Raw genomic sequence first — 16,057 nt, 5'->3', positions numbered from 1 at the left:
GAAATATTTATCTAAAATTTATAGTTTATTCAGGCACCTACTCTGCTCACTATATTCGGTGATATTTCTGTTCGAAACATAATGAAGCTGCTCATTTTGTATTTTACTCAGTGTTTACTAGTCGTCGTTTTAATTTTTCATGGGTCGCAGTCTACTTAGTAATTCTATAACCTCAATTAATTATATTGGTGACCTAGAACTTCAGTCACTTATTTAAATACTACTATATTTTTTTTACAGCGATAGGATGGATAGGAGAAGAGACTTCCACAGAGAGAACTCTCCTCAATTATTTACTTATTATATTGCTAAATTCAAGTTCATAAAAATGAAAGGCGCGATTGTGATTTCAATCTTTATTTATAGAAAAAAGAAATATACACTTATAATTAGACATCTCAAAATATTTCTGCCGAGAACGGTTTAAACTGTAAAGTAGGTATACATAGATCGGAATTTGATTAAACTTAAAATCAGTCATTTAAATAAAGTACGATTTTGTTACCAAAAGTGTAATTTTACACATACAGTAGTAGGTACTTGGTGATTAAATAGTTTTCTATGTAGACACAACATTTATGTATGTTACTGAGTACATTTGCAATTTATAATATTTCATTATTATATTGTAATATTATGGCAAAATCGAATGTATGTATTTTAATAAATACTTTTTAAACACTACATTACGATTAGAAAAGTAAAGACAATATAATGAGACATGATTTGAATTGTAAAATGTAGATATACCTTAAATATGTACTTAATATCCTAATAATACATTTAAATGTATTCTATAACTATGGTAGGTATGATTTTTGATATTTTTCTCCAAACAGTCGAATCCACAAATGTAAATTATATGAGTAAATAGAAGTTCACAAACACTTCATATTACATGAACCTACATTTCACGATATTTAATCTTATGATAATGTTTTATCAAAATACGATTACTATTTTGAGTTTTGGTAATACTTATTCATAATTATCCAATAAATGAAATAAATAGTTTAATGGTAGCCTTATTAATATTTCCACTATATAAGTATCGAATAAAATAGATAAATGTGTAAGTTGATTATTTCAGATCTAAATATTACTAAGTACTGATAACACCGAGTTTTTAATTACGTACAAATATAGAGTACACTAATAAATTTTCAAATCAATCGTCCAACGAAAAGCGAACATAAACTTCATTCCATATAATAATCAATCACATCTCATTACAACACCTTTAACGTTTCCTTCTTTACAATCGCTTTGAATTCAAATAACTTTACACCGAAGCCTGTTGGCGAATAAATATAAAAAAAAATCCATAATTAGCGCTCATTTAAATGTTTATTACAAAAAAAAAAAGTTCCAAAAAATAATATCATTTTTTCCCAGTACCAGTGTCAAATTTATTAGTGTAAATTATTTTGTTTTCAAAGCGGCAAATCTTTCTTATTCACAACTCCTATTGCCTTCATCAAATCTTCAGAAACCAATTCTCCACAATTAAATGGTAATAGGTCATAAGCAGGAAATACTTTAGTCACCTCGTTGTTAAATTGTCCCTGCCTGGAATGTTAGCAATAAGCCTTTATTCATTCCAGGATAATACCTCGGTGACTCAACTGAACGGACTTATGAGCTCTCCCAAGCATCGCTTCTCGTTGGCAGCACTTAGTTCTATGGTAATCATATTAGGACACATAATATAAATTGTTCAATAAATGTAAACCACAACACATATAGGAAATATGAAACTCTACGTACTTCAACATTTAAACACTATTTCATACGAATACACAGATGTATTCAAACACTGTGTTTTAATATGGGACTGGAATGTTTGTGGCATTTGTTCAGGCGGCTGTTGACACACAGAAATCTTTAGTGTCATTTCATACACAAACCATATATTTTCGTCTGCATATCCTAAATGAGATCGAGTTACTTCAGTTGTGTTCTATAGTGATGTCTATATTTTAATTTTGTTCAATGAACAACCCTACGCAAGGTGTGTGTATTTTTTTAAACATTTAAATAAATAGTTAATCCATTGTGGATATATCAAAAATTTAAATAAAGAAAAACGCTGTGCCTTAGATTGCACATAAAAAATATATTAACAGATTTGTAGGAAAAAAAACTAAAAAGAACATATCGTGCCAAACGACAGCACATAAAAAGTCTTACACATAAAGAGATTTACAGAAAAAACCTCGCAATCCTTCAAGGGAATGCACAATGGCGGAATTTTGTGCTTATATAAAAATAAAAATATAATTTTAATGTGTAGCGTAGGCTGTCCAATACACGTGTGGATCCGGTCATTTCATTATTTAGTTCTAAGTATTAACTCGGTTGAGAATAACAATAATGACTGTTCTGGAATCCAAAGATCCAAATTCATCAAGAACATATCAGAAACATTATGATTTAATTTGTATCAATGAATTTGGATCTTACACTTGGCAGTATAGTTATTAGATACTCCCCTTCAAAATTTAAATAGAAAGTTATGTGTAACAAAATAATAATATACATCATTCATCATTATTTTCTATTAGTGCAGTACCACAGATTCAAAAAATGTGTACGGCGCGGTTCGCGCGGCGCGTTCTTAAAAGCTGTCATTTTAATAATTTCGTCTCTGTAAGAACAATAGCTGTTATAAATACATAAATATATATAAGTTACATAAACTTTCAAATAAATGAAGAGTTCCTTAGATTTTCCAGGATTCCCTGATCAGATCCTGGCCTGATGATCATGGGACCAATTGAGAGGTACTACACTTAACAAAACAAGAATTTTCGAATTTGGTCCAGGCCATACAAGATCGGGAAAAACGCATAAAAAATCCAACAAATTTTTGATGTCGGTCAAAGGGCCACGTGTATTGTCCAGTCTAGTACCCGCAGTGCATGCCACTGAGCACGCTCACGGAGCACGGGTAGACGTAGGGCAGTTGGCAAAATCGGGGAGTATAGATAAAAAAATCCACCAAATTGACTTCTTTTTTTGAAGTCGGTGTAGGGCTACGTGTATTGTCCAGCCTAGTACCCGCAGTGCATGCCACTGATCTGCTGGCACACGTAGCACGGGTAGACGTAGGGCTAGGGGCTAGGCGTCGCGGCTTGTGTGAGCTCGTCGAACGCTTGCTCGAGGCAGTGCTTCAGTTCAGCGAACGTCACCAGGAGCACGCTTTGCTCGTCACGCGTCATTAGCTGCACCTGTGCATTATTGTTAGCTGTTTATAGTTGATACAAACATATATAAAACTACATCTATCTTAAACATTATTACTAAGGAGCGTTTTTAAATCCTATATCCAAAGTCATTAGACAATAATATGAAAATGACACCCGTAACAACTTAATAGGCGGGAAATGGGTATCTTATTTCTGAAATTGTTTTTTTGAAAGTTGTTTTTTTTAGAATAAGTTTAAACCAAAGATTGAAAAATCGTGCCTAAGACTCCACAAATACTCTTCTACTATCTCATACTAAATGTATGGGAGTGTTTATTGTAATTTTTCTGGATATTTCTCGATCGATGCGTAGCGAGGGATATATTTATAAAGAACCGCAATCCTGTCGCATTATTTCCTAAATATATTCTTATTTATATACGATCGCTTAAATCAGCACAGCTACAGTGGAGGCAATACTATTCCCTCATTACAAAAACACCCCTCGCAACGCATCCTTGCCCATCTCTGGAAAAGCATCCTTAAGCTTTGTGATAGTTACGAAATATAATCGCCTGTGTACACTTAGAGCGGCCTGCGTACACGGGCGGCTCGAACAGTTGACGGCTGAGCGACGAACACGGACTGCTCGGAGCAGTCGGTCGTTGACTGCTCGAGCTATCCGTGTACGGCAGTGAATGAATGGCTATAGTTCACCGCGCGGTCGCGGCTTCAAGCCGTTGGGCTAAACTGCTTGAAGCAGTCCGTAATTTAGATAAATTTTCCTTACCCTATTATTACTGCCGCCGTCCAGCTGATTGAGGCAGTGCGACACGTGCGCTTGGTCGAGCCACGGGCGGCCATCTTGCGTCACAGAGTGGAACATATAGTCGCGGAACAGCTTCAGCAGGTACCTGTCGCCCGTTTCCGACCATTTCGTGTCCATGTTCAATCTGTTAAATTACAGATAATGATTTATGTGCAGAATTTTATATTAAATTATTATAAACTAGCAGTCCGCCCCGGCTTCGCCCGTGGTACATATTTACGTTTTCTCTACATAAGAAATGGTTCTTACGAGGTTGCGAGGATGGCCTCGTACTTCAAGGAATATAATAAAAAAAGAATTAACGAAATCGGTTCAGCCGTTCTCAAGTTATGCGCTTACCAACACATTTTGGGATTCATTTTTATATTATAGATTATAGATAATAATAATAAACAATAAATCAAGTCAAGTCAAATAAGTCAACAATAAAAATATTTATTTATTCATACCTTCATATGTATGCCACTCAATTTATATAAGCACAATACTCAAATCTATGGACATTACTTATTATATACTCAACCTTCCTCTATCAATTAAAAATACCCTATAACAATGAACGGAAAGCGACTTGGTTTTATACTACTTTGTTGTGAATAATTTTTTAAACAGCAATTAGGTAGCACCAGATTCTTAGGAATAAAACCGATAAACAATTCAGTAGCGAGTATTCAGTACACTTTTATAAATTAATAAAATCACAATTGACAATAACCATTGTTTTTCGACTTTTTCGTTTTTCAAGTACATATATTAATATTATGCTATAGTTCTGTTATTATTGTGTCATTAAGGAAGGTGGACTCCAAAATACAGGCCGTCCTAGTTTGGGGTCCAAATGTGACATGATTTAACATAACCCACAAATTGTTCAATAAATGATTTTTATTTATTTTTATTGTTTTTTATATGAATTTATAATATGGTACTTTACAGCTATTTATAAATTAATTGATAACAAGATACGCCAATTAAAAGGTTCAAAAATAATTATATATGACATTTTATGTCATGTTAAATAAAAGCACACTTACTCAGGGCGCTCATTGATGAAGGACAATTTGAGCAGAATACGCAGCAGGCGGCCATTGTCCAATTCCCGAGCGAGTTGATTCTCAAATACATCTGCACGTCGCTCCAACGCTTCCACCTGATATATAAAATAATATTTACTAGCTTTCCACCCGCGGCATCGCCCGCGCAGTCAAAGAAAAACCCGCATAGTACCCGTTCCCGTGGGATTTCCGGAATAAAACCTATCCTATGTCCCGGGGTAAAAAGTAGACTATGTCCTTTCTCGGGTATCAAAATATCTCCATACCAAATTTCATGCAAATTGGTTCAGTAGTTTAGGCATGATTGAGTAACAGACAGACAGACAGAGTTACTTTCGCATTTATAATGTTATAGTATTGATTGATAGTATGGATTTAACCGACTTCAAAAAAAGGAAGTTCTCAATTCAACAGGTATTTTCTCAAAAGACATAGTATCTTCGAAAATTTCCTCAACGCCAATAAAAAGGGACTAGTAGGATAGGATTACCTTCTGTTTTAGAAACAGAACTGGCTAGAGCACACGGCTTCAATCGCGTGGAATAAGGATAAAAATCGTGCTTATCCAGACTTGTAGTCTAATGCAATCTCTTACAACATATGATGATAAAATAATACCCAATATTTTTATTTCAACCATTTGATTGTATGATAATTGACATCTATTAGTATAGACCTATATATAGTTTATAATATTAGTATATTATAAAGCTGAAGAGTTTGTTTGTTTGAACGCGTTAATCTCAGGAACTAACTGGTCCGATTTGAAAAAATCTTTCGGTGTTAGATAGCCCATTTATCGAGGAAGGCTATATGCTATAATATATCATTATGCTAAGACCAACAGGAGCGCAGCAATGCGGGTGAAACCGCGGGAAAAAGCTAGTTAAATAATAGCATACCTGCGTATAGAATCTGGCTCCAATCATCGGCATGAGATCTGTGACGGAGCGTCGCTGACCCGACAGCAAGTAACTAACGACAAATAAAATTATTCATAATATACACGAATATTCGAACATCAAAATTAAATACCATAAATATAATACATTCACATTATAAAATAATTCGCTTTATATACAAATACATATATAAATTGCACTGCAATTAACATCATATAAGTAAAATAGCAGTCAATTATGTATGTATGCACAGAGATTGTGTTTATTCAGTAATATTTTTTATTGAGTTATCTTGTCACATGTAATAGCAACTCTAAGTTTCATTCAAAAATTCCTTAGGTAAACTTTTACCATTTAGGTTCATAATCTCTAAAGCATAGCAAATAATATAATGTCTTATTAAATCAATAGAAAAAATATTTTATAGGACGCATATTCTTTGTAAAAAGTCAAATAAATGTTAGCAAATAAAATTCAATTTATCTATACTTAAACTTTAAAACCAATAATAATACAAATATAGTGCATTGCAAATAAACACAAATAAATCTATACTAATATTTTAAAGCTGAAGAGTTTGTTTGAACGCGCTAATCTCAGGAACTACTGGTCTGATTTGAAAAATTCTTTCATTGTTAGATAGCCCATTTATCGAGGAAGGCTATTTATTGGCTATAAATCAACACGTTAAGACCAACAGGAGCGGAGCAATGCGTGTATAAAGCGGGGCACAGCTAGTACATATATAATTATTTACATATTATATTACTTCGCATCAGTTAACTTGATGATATACTTTTGATGATGATATACAAGTTATATACAAAAAGCAAAACCTTCAATTTATGAAAACAATGAAAATCGGTGGAGCAGTTTTTGTGTTTGTCGCGGACAGACAGATAAACAGACGCTGGGGAGGACTTTATTTTATAACATGTGGAATGTGGATGTATGCAAGTCAGAATATTATTTTTTGTTGCCATCAGCATTTTTATTGCGCATAAATTCGCCATATTAAATTGCAAAGAAAACCATTAAATATATTATTCAATAATAGCAACAAGTAGCATTGCGTCAAGAAATGTAAATTAGTTTATAAATGCACATTCGCCTGACATTGATACTAAAAGGACATATTGTGATATATTCATAGCTTTAATGTATTTTTATAAATTAATTCCCAACTGGTAACCCCAACCGAGTGGGTGGTTATAAAAATGAGCTGAACAGCGGATTTGACACACTTTTTGTTGGTCTCTCGGACGTAACGTTGGTCTCTCGCTTAGTTGTGTTAATTATTATTTTGAGTCGATTAATTATTGTCGAAGGTTTCATTTTATTGTCGAAGGTAGACATATAAATTTATTTTGTAAGGAATAAAACCTTTCTAGGTTGAATTTAAAATCCCTAAGAGTATTTTTTCACTGATAATAACTTATTTATTATCAGTAAAAAAATCAAGATTAGCTTTATTAATAAAATGTAGTCACCATAAGTATTAAACGATTCTACAAATCAATACAATTTCCAGTTTATACGCATCATTTAAATTTTACACAATAGTTCCAATATTTCGCTATTAATATTTCGCTTAGCAAAAAAATTTTTTTTTCTTTTTTTTTTAATTTTTTGCGTCAAAAATCACAAAGATACATACAAGATCAGATTCTTGAGGTCCGGCGAGTACGATCTGGTGACGAGGTCCATGGACGCGGCGAGATTGTCGCAGTGTATGGTGCGGCAAGCCAGCGACAGCGCCAATCGGCCTAGGGCGGTCAGGTCGTCTTGTTGAGCCTGCAAAAACATAATATATTCAACTATATTTGACACTAGCGGTCCGCCCCGGCTTCGCCCATGGTAAGTACATATTTCGCAATAAAAAGTAGCCTATGTTCTTTCTGAGGGTCTAAAGATTGTCTGTGCCAAATTTCATCAAAATCGGTCCAGTAGTTTTTGAGCCTATTCATTACAATCAAACAAACAAACAAACAAAGTTTTCCTCTTTATATTATTAGTGTAGATAACGATAAAAATTTAAATAAATTTAGTATAATTTTTTATTATAAAAGAAATTATTTATTTATGTATTTTCTTTCTTTCAAATATATCTGGGCTCTAGCAAGTTCATACCCGCTTAACCGACGCGCGCTGTCTAAAACTTAAAAAAAATGATACTACATTAATGATCCTCCTTGGTACAGTGGTTAATAATTAAAAGAAAATATCTAATCTTATGTTTACGTATACAAAATTCTCGGGTCACTGCGTTAATTGCCACAATCGTGGTTGGTATGCCAATTTTAATGCCTGAGAATATATTATGATCTATTTTTCATACCACTAATTGATAAAAAAGTGACAAAAATGGTGGCCTTACATTGGCTAGTAAAACCCAAGGGTAAATCTATATCTTATAGTGTTAAGTTAGCTTACCGCCCGCGGCTTCGCCCGCTTTGGCTTAATTCCTAATAAATTATATACCTTCCTCTTGAATCACTCTATCTATTAAAAAAAACCGCATCAAAATCCGTTGCGTAGTTTGATAGATTTAAGCATACAAAGGGACATAGGGACAGAGAAAGTGACTTTGTTTTATACTATGTAGTGATTAATTAAAACAACTTGTCAATAATAGTATTTTACGTACTTGGTTTATATCAATCTCGTTGGCATGCAACGCATCAGCCACGCCGCACCATGCGATGCGAATTCGGCATCCAGTCATCACTACTTTAGTCGGGTCGAGGGTTCTAGAAAAATGCGATTAATTCAGCAACAATTATTGAGTTAAATTAAAACTATTGTTGTCACTTCCATAGCATAAAATATATAGAAATGTATCGTAGAATATTTTGAAAAAGTAATTCTGAGGCAGGACTAAAAAGAACTACATTTATGTGTTCCATGATTTATAATCATCCATCTAAGTAGTCTTTAAATGACGTTCATAAATCATGAAAATTGTCATTGATTCAAGTGAAAACAATTGACTAGTTATAAAACCAAGAAACTTATATCTAATACACTGGAGATTGCACTATGAACGTTGACTTGTCACGGGAAGGTATGACCTTGAATGACGCCTGGTTGTTTTTTGTCCCTTTCACACCTGACTTGACAAGTTGGTGTGAAAGGGATGTAGGAACAACCAGGCGTCATTCAAGGTCATACCTTCCCGTGACTTGTCAACGTTCATAGTGCAATCTCCAGTGTATTAGATATAAGCTTCTTGTATAAAACAATTAATACATAATATTTGTATAAACATTGAATGTAAGTATCATTTTGACACTGAGCCCTTAATTCGTGAAATAGTTTTGACTTTTGAATGTATAGAAGCTGAGAAGCAGTATAAAATAAAATATTATAAGCAGTTACCACTTGTATACTACAACTGAAGCTAGACTTGTTGGTTTTTGTATTGTCCCTTTCCACTGCTTAAGATCCTATACAAACAAGACTTTCCAGATTTTACCCCAATCCAAATTAACATTCTATAAACCATAAATGACGTAAATTCCTGAAACTGCATTGTTCAGAACAATAATATATTACTTGCATACATTACCTGCAAGCCAACCCAGCCGCGTGTATGGCCCGCAATCCGGCCGTCAGTTGCACGAGGATGCTCCAGAGCACCTGCTCCGGCAGCAACGCACCGCACGCCACCGCACGAAGCATCGCGTTTTTCTATTATCAATTATAAATAATTCATAAAACATGTATTTGCACACAACATTTACCAAATGAAAGTGTACCCACGTCACAAACCAAAGTACCATTCACCTGGATGTGACTCACGAGACACCTTTCGACAAAGCTACCTGCCTCAGTGTTTCCTAACTACCTACTATGACATAGGCACCTTCAACAAGAAAGCCTATAAATTTAAGCCCAACAAAACATAGAATTCATAGATAACCCGACAATGCGAACGCTCATGGGCGGCGACGACTTTCTAGAAAGTGCCAGTAAAGCCAAAAAATAACCATACCAGGAAACCAATCGAAATTTCTCACTTTCCGCTCTATTTCAGTAAAAACCTAATAATTTAACAGTAAATTTCCATAGAAATGTTGGAAACCTATAAGCATCTCATTTAACTTTATCTCACCTGGTGTGTGTACGGGCGGGGAGCATCAGGGTCCGACGAGAACGGGTCGTGGTAGGACCCGTTAGCCTCCGCTGCGTTACCATTGTTCGCCCCAGCTAGATACTTGTTCATCAGCGTCACAGCCGCCGGGTGGTAGTCGTATACCAACATCATGGCTGTTTAAGAATTTAACATTTCTTATACTGTAATAACACAAAATTATGACTATTAATCATTATGGTCATACTCACAATGATCACCAAACGCTTTGGTAGTGAAGCATTCGTTAAGACGAATGATGTTTGGATGATCGATTTGTTTCCACGACTCGAATCTCTTGGAAGGCACCGTGCCGTAAGAATGCAAACGGCGAAGAGCATAATGATCGCCATTTTGACGATGAGTCGCGCGGAACGACGTCGCTATCGAGTGTGGTGTCAACCCTTCGAGGGGCATCAGCTCCGAGTAAACCTCTAGATTTTCTGGCAAATCTATGGAAAGTAGATGTTATATTAAATGTAAAAAGATATAAACGTGGTAATATTAGATTTGTGTATTGTATTTGTTCGTCTTAGACAGTTCTGCCCGATCATTTTAAGTGGCAGTGATACATAGTGCTTTTTACAAAATGTTTAATACATACCTCATTTGCATTATGAGTTATGCATCAAGTTTGTATACCTGGATATTGACGACTATCCGGCTGCATGTAGAGATCCTCGTTCCTTTGGTACATCTCGGAGCGAATCGTATCGGGCATGTAAAACATCGGTGCCAAGCCTAAAAATATTAAACAAATGGAATATGGTGGACAACGTTTCATCAAGAATTCGACATAAATATTCGTATATAAATCTATTGATTTTTTTTTCTTTTTTTTTTTTTTTTTTTTATAGTAACCCTAGCAATAGGGCAGGCGACTCACTTGATGGTAGGTGATAGACGCCGCCCATGACGACCACAACGTTGGGGACACTGCGATCGTATTGCCGGTTTTAAGGTGGAAGTTGGTGTTTTAGGAAGGTGTAGGCTCTTTGCTTGAAGGTTCCCATGTCGTATTGGTTGGGGAACACGGAAGGTGGTAAGGTGTTCCACAAGAGTGTAGCTCGGGGCAGGAAATGACGTGCGAAACGCACGGTTGTCGAGCGCCATGCATCCAGGTGGTGTGGATGATATTTTTGCTTGTGTCTGGCAGTACGGTGGTGGAATTGTGCAGGTGGTATTAAGGCAAATAATTCCTCAGAACACTCCCCGTTGTATATGCGATAAAATACGCACAGAGACGCAACATCACGCCTCAAAGCCAGAGGATCCAGCCGATCGGTGAGCTCAGGTAGATCGACAATGCGGCAGGCACGACGCTGAAGGCGGTCAAAAGGAAGTAACTGATACTGGGGTGCTCCAGCCCATAGGTGAGAGCAGTACTCCATGTGTGGCCGAACTTGGGCCTTGTAGAGTAGTAGGCGATGAGCTGGCGGGAAGTACTGTCTCGCTCTAGCGAGCACCCCAAGTTTCTTTGAGGCTAATTTAGCCTTGTCTTCCAGATGACCGCGGAATTGTACGTCACTCGCAATGTCGATACCGAGAATTCCGATACAAGGCGTGGCTTTGAGAGGAGTGCTCTGGAATGTAGGTGACACTGCAAAAGACCTCTTTTTAGCCGAGAATACGCAAACTTGCGTCTTTGAGGGGTTAAACTGGACAAGATTGTTTTGACCCCACATTGAGACTTCTTCAAGAGATTTCTCAATTTTAGACACAAGTTGTTTCCGATGCTCATCCACTTGGTCCTGAGAGAGATTTGAAAGACCAGTATATGCGGCGTCGCCCGTGCTATCATCGGCATAACAATGTATATCACGTACTTGATATCGATCTATGATCTATCTTATTACATTGATATCGATCTATGACATTGAAGCTAGTATGCATATATGTATGTATTATATAACTTTAACATCATCACCATACAAGATACAGCAAATTTGTAATATACATACATGTATTAATATACAAATTTTTCATATATAGGACAAGATTGCTCAATTTGATAACATAAAAGATGGTAATAAGAATCATTTAATTTTTCTCCAATATTTCTAAACTTAATAATAAAATAATTTTCGCATGATATCAAATAATGTCATACATATGATATGAACAAAAAAAGTATAAGAAAGTACACATAAAATGTATATGGCGTTTTTATTGTGCTAAGAAGATCACTCTCGTTCCTTAGGTTCCTTGACTGAGACAAAAGTATTCATAAATCAACACTTAAAACGTCTTAAAGATATGTAATGTAAACTAATTACTGCAGTTTCATTTCAAAAATTTAATACGATAAACCTTGCGTTACAATGGTTCTCTAATCTCTTGATAAATAAGTAGGTAGTTAATGGCTCTTTACGATTTTCAAAAAGTATTATCTTTTTTCTTTCAGCCTGCTTGTTTTGATTGCGGTAAAACATTTTTGTATGATAAGTACCCACAGCACTGCTTAGGTTGAAATTTTCTTTTACGTTTTTTACTATTTTATTTACAGACACATAAAATAAATATTTATCCACTTTAGTGTAGTCGTTTGGAAGTTATGCGCGTACGAAGATTTGAGTGTTTCATTTTTATTTATTTCATGATAAAAAATAAATATTTTGATACGTAGGTACTTATATTTATCATAAAACTAAGTAACACTTCACGTATTAAAAAATGGTTTCTACAGCTGCAAATGCCTACAATATTTTAGTAGATTCTATAATACCGTACGGCCATTATCAGCTAGATCGTATATAATACTAATTTATAAAACGTGTTTATTACTTTTCATCAATATCCAATTTAATTTTTGACCCTGAAAAACAATTTTATATAATGCCGTAATTTACAAAAAATCACAATATGTGGGTTTATCTTTTGAGTCTACAAGGGTATGTCTATACCCTCATGTGATTTTTTTTTTCTTGTTTAAATGTGTTTATGATTATTTAATAATTAATGTAAAAAATATTTATAACTAAATGTATTTATAGTTGTATGATGTAGAATAGTAATGTAATACGCTCTATTTATGCGGTGATTTGATGCTAGTTGATTATTAATTATTATTATCAATAAATAAATAAAAAAGTAACAGACTGAATTTATAATTGGCCAGTTCTTTTTTATATATTTATCTAAAAATCTATAAACACTTATAAAGGTTTTCATTTTATTGAGACCCACCACCTCCCACCACTACCAATCAACCACCAGGCGATAAAAAGATAAGGTTAATTTATGTAATTTTACAGCAGAATCAATTTAGTTAAAAATTAAAGATTCATAGAAATACATTATGAATATAACATAGAATCTTACAAATTACTGGCTATTGTCTAAATCTGCTAATGCATTCGCTAATACGCAACATTCAATTACACATCAAACTATGTATAATAATAGCAGCCATGCAAACAAATTACAAGTAAATAATGTAATAGTACTAAAGGTTAATGGTAAGGTTTTGAAATATGCAAAACAAATGTTACAAAAATGCCAATTTCTCCTATTGCAGACTAGCTAGGGATCACCTTAATGAACAGAAAAAACACTTTGCTAAAAGTTGAGACAGGTACCGTTATTTTTTGACTTATTTTGTGAAGCTATTATTTAAAATAAATAAACTCGAGAGTAAACTCACGGTGAAAAAAATTTCAACAGTCAGGTGTATCACTAGTCAAGTCAATTGTTTGCAAAAAATAAATCCATTTCATGCCATAACAATTTACTCATAGCTATCATCACCGAAAGTAACGTTATACATAATTTACAAAAAGAACATCACGAATAATAATGATTTGCAATTGTAACCTGGAGATGTTAAGTAGCTCCAAGGAGCGTAGTATGTTCCAGAATCGATCCCCGCACATTGTGATTGCCAAAGGCGGGGATCTTCAGCGTAGTATGGCCCTTAAAGCCGAAAATTTTATAAAACATTTGTAACATAACATTGTCATATTATTAAAAGCAAATTCGTATTCTTATTATTTCATACGTCATTGATTCAATAAAATAGTTAATCTGAAATAATTATTATAACTTTTTGCGGAAAAAGCACAAGGCAGAATGTGATCGTGATAAATGTTTCGACTTTATAGCTTACACGTGACCATAAGTGATTTTGTCTGACAATTCTTTAAATAGCTGCTGTGAAATAAAAAATAATGTAAATGAAATGTTTGCAGATTGAGCGTCCTCTTCATTGGCAATGTATTCATGATGACTGGATGCTACTATTTATAAAATTCTGGATATTTTGAACAACATAAATATTATAAAAGTTGAAATTGGAAAGTCATAACAATTTGTCATTATGTTGAGTCCCTTGGACATATAAAACAAATTTTAAATATTAAAAGTTGTACTTACCAGCCTGTTTGGACGACATGGGTCCCATGTGCTGAGGTGGTGTTGTATACATTGGTGGTGGATATTGAACTGACGGCACACCCATGCATTCTGTTCCCCCTATGAATACAAAATTGTTAATGTTGATGCAATTCTAATAAATCAGAATGTCCAAATTTTCTCAAAAACCTAAATTGAATGCTAGCAGGATTATTGGGTAAGTTACAAAGTTGTTATAGCAAACTGATTCTTTATATATATGTTGATTTAGTTTTATTTTGTAAAAATATTAATTGTTTATAATTTATTTAAATAATCACTAATAAAACTGTTTGTTTCCAAAGATTGCAATATTTATCAGATGATTTACCATATTAATTCTTTATAATGGAATTCTGGGATTTGGCATGCCTTTTCATTGATTTTATTATTAGAATTTAGTTTATATACATCTTTAAGAGTCAATCTTAAATTGAATATGAAACTAGCAGCTCATTTAAAGTTTATGAAGCTACACGTGCACATTGTATACAAACCCATTGATGTTGATGAATTTAGTCCACCAGATGAGTTAAGACTATCATTCGTTGAATAGAAGTAGGTAGTGCCTCCAACATTTTCCTGTTACAAATTTAGCAATAAATATATTGATCTAATGAAATTAAATTTAGCACCAAATCAAAGATAATTTATTCACCTGATGTACTTGAGATGCAGCCGATATAGAAGAAAGTGCAGTCGGCGGGGAGCTTGCTGGTGACTCTGGGAGGATTGCTACAGGAGTATAATAACTCACAGGCATAAATTCTCCAATAAAAACCTGTGAAATATACCAATTTTAAAGAAAGTTCCATTGAAATAAAAATATATAGTTTAGAAATGGAATAGGTACTTATATACTGCTACTTACTTTCCTTACAACAGGAGGAGAAGGTTCAAGACTTAATTTTCCTAGTGCCTGATTCAATGCTCTCGTTGGCGTAGATGTATTTCGATTCTGAAAAGAAGAATCACATTAATTAAAGACAGATCTAAAACAAAATATAATAATTAACTAAATTAAAAAAAAATCCTACCATGTAAGTAACGAGTTTCGATTCTTGGGGCAGCGCATTTGGAGGAGTGTACTGTAAATAAATTGGAGGATCCATTTTCCTGTGAAATCTCACTGTACTGGGAAAGAGAAAGAAAAAAGGATAAGAATTATTATAAAATAACATTTCAACTATACGCTGATTACGCCGGGGCCAAAGATTACACACCTACCTGCTTTGAACAGAATTATTCTCTTTTCAAATAAGTTATCGAAATGAAGGTATTCATAAATACCACGAAACAATGAAGCACTCGTTCATTTTGGAGATCCTAATATCTGCGCCTTGGTCTCAGAACACAATATTAAAATTCATTTAAACTCAAATACGTGCTTAAATTCATTGTAACGACAGAGAGGAGAGCTGGGTGACTAATTAAAAATTCATGAAAATCAATAAGTTTTGTAATTTATCACACAAAATATATCCTATCGACAGGTAGGTAGGTATTGATGGTAGGTATATATTGTGTAAAAAAAATAACAGTGCACAGGGACACGAAGACAT

General features: G+C 34.2%; 1 protein-coding gene across 3 annotated transcripts; it reads right to left on the bottom strand.

Annotated features, from left to right (window-relative positions):
- Nucleotides 1-341: 341 nt before the first annotated feature.
- LOC123705176 (PAN2-PAN3 deadenylation complex subunit PAN3) lies at nt 342-15,993 on the bottom strand. 3 transcript variants are annotated; one of them, XM_045653840.1, is made up of 17 exons: nt 15,719-15,993; nt 15,533-15,629; nt 15,367-15,453; nt 15,154-15,276; nt 14,993-15,077; nt 14,478-14,576; nt 13,920-14,018; nt 10,749-10,847; nt 10,319-10,558; nt 10,089-10,243; nt 9,543-9,664; nt 8,622-8,724; nt 7,632-7,768; nt 5,975-6,047; nt 5,052-5,167; nt 3,979-4,141; nt 342-3,230 (listed from the first exon to the last, which is right to left on the bottom strand). In XM_045653840.1, the coding sequence occupies exons 2-17, from the start codon at nt 15,605-15,607 to the stop codon at nt 3,114-3,116; spliced, it is 1,893 nt and encodes a 630-aa protein (XP_045509796.1). In that variant the 5' UTR covers nt 15,608-15,629; nt 15,719-15,993; the 3' UTR covers nt 342-3,113. The 3 variants fall into 3 exon arrangements, with proteins under 3 accessions (XP_045509796.1, XP_045509795.1, XP_045509797.1); XM_045653839.1 differs by having other exon boundaries at nt 15,723-15,993; XM_045653841.1 differs by lacking the exon at nt 13,920-14,018 and having other exon boundaries at nt 15,723-15,993.
- Between the last annotated feature and the right edge of the window lie 64 nt (nt 15,994-16,057).

The sequence above is a fragment of the Colias croceus genome, chromosome Z (assembly GCF_905220415.1).
Source record: "Colias croceus chromosome Z, ilColCroc2.1".
Lineage (NCBI taxonomy): Eukaryota > Metazoa > Arthropoda > Insecta > Lepidoptera > Pieridae > Colias > Colias croceus.
The sequence above is the reverse complement of the archived record's forward strand: the minus strand, read 5'-3'. Positions and strand labels throughout refer to the sequence as shown.

Excerpts from the sequence above, each read along its gene's own strand:
- LOC123705176 (XM_045653840.1), bottom strand. The coding sequence starts at position 15,607 with ATGGATCCTCCAATTTATTTACAGTACACTCCTCCAAATGCGCTGCCC. Across the intron at positions 10,848-13,919 it reads GAGCTACTTAACATCTCCAG|GCTTGGCACCGATGTTTTAC; the intron begins GTTACAATTGCA and ends TAATATTTTTAG. Across the intron at positions 7,769-8,621 it reads ACGAGATTGATATAAACCAA|GCTCAACAAGACGACCTGAC; the intron begins GTACGTAAAATA and ends ATGTTTTTGCAG.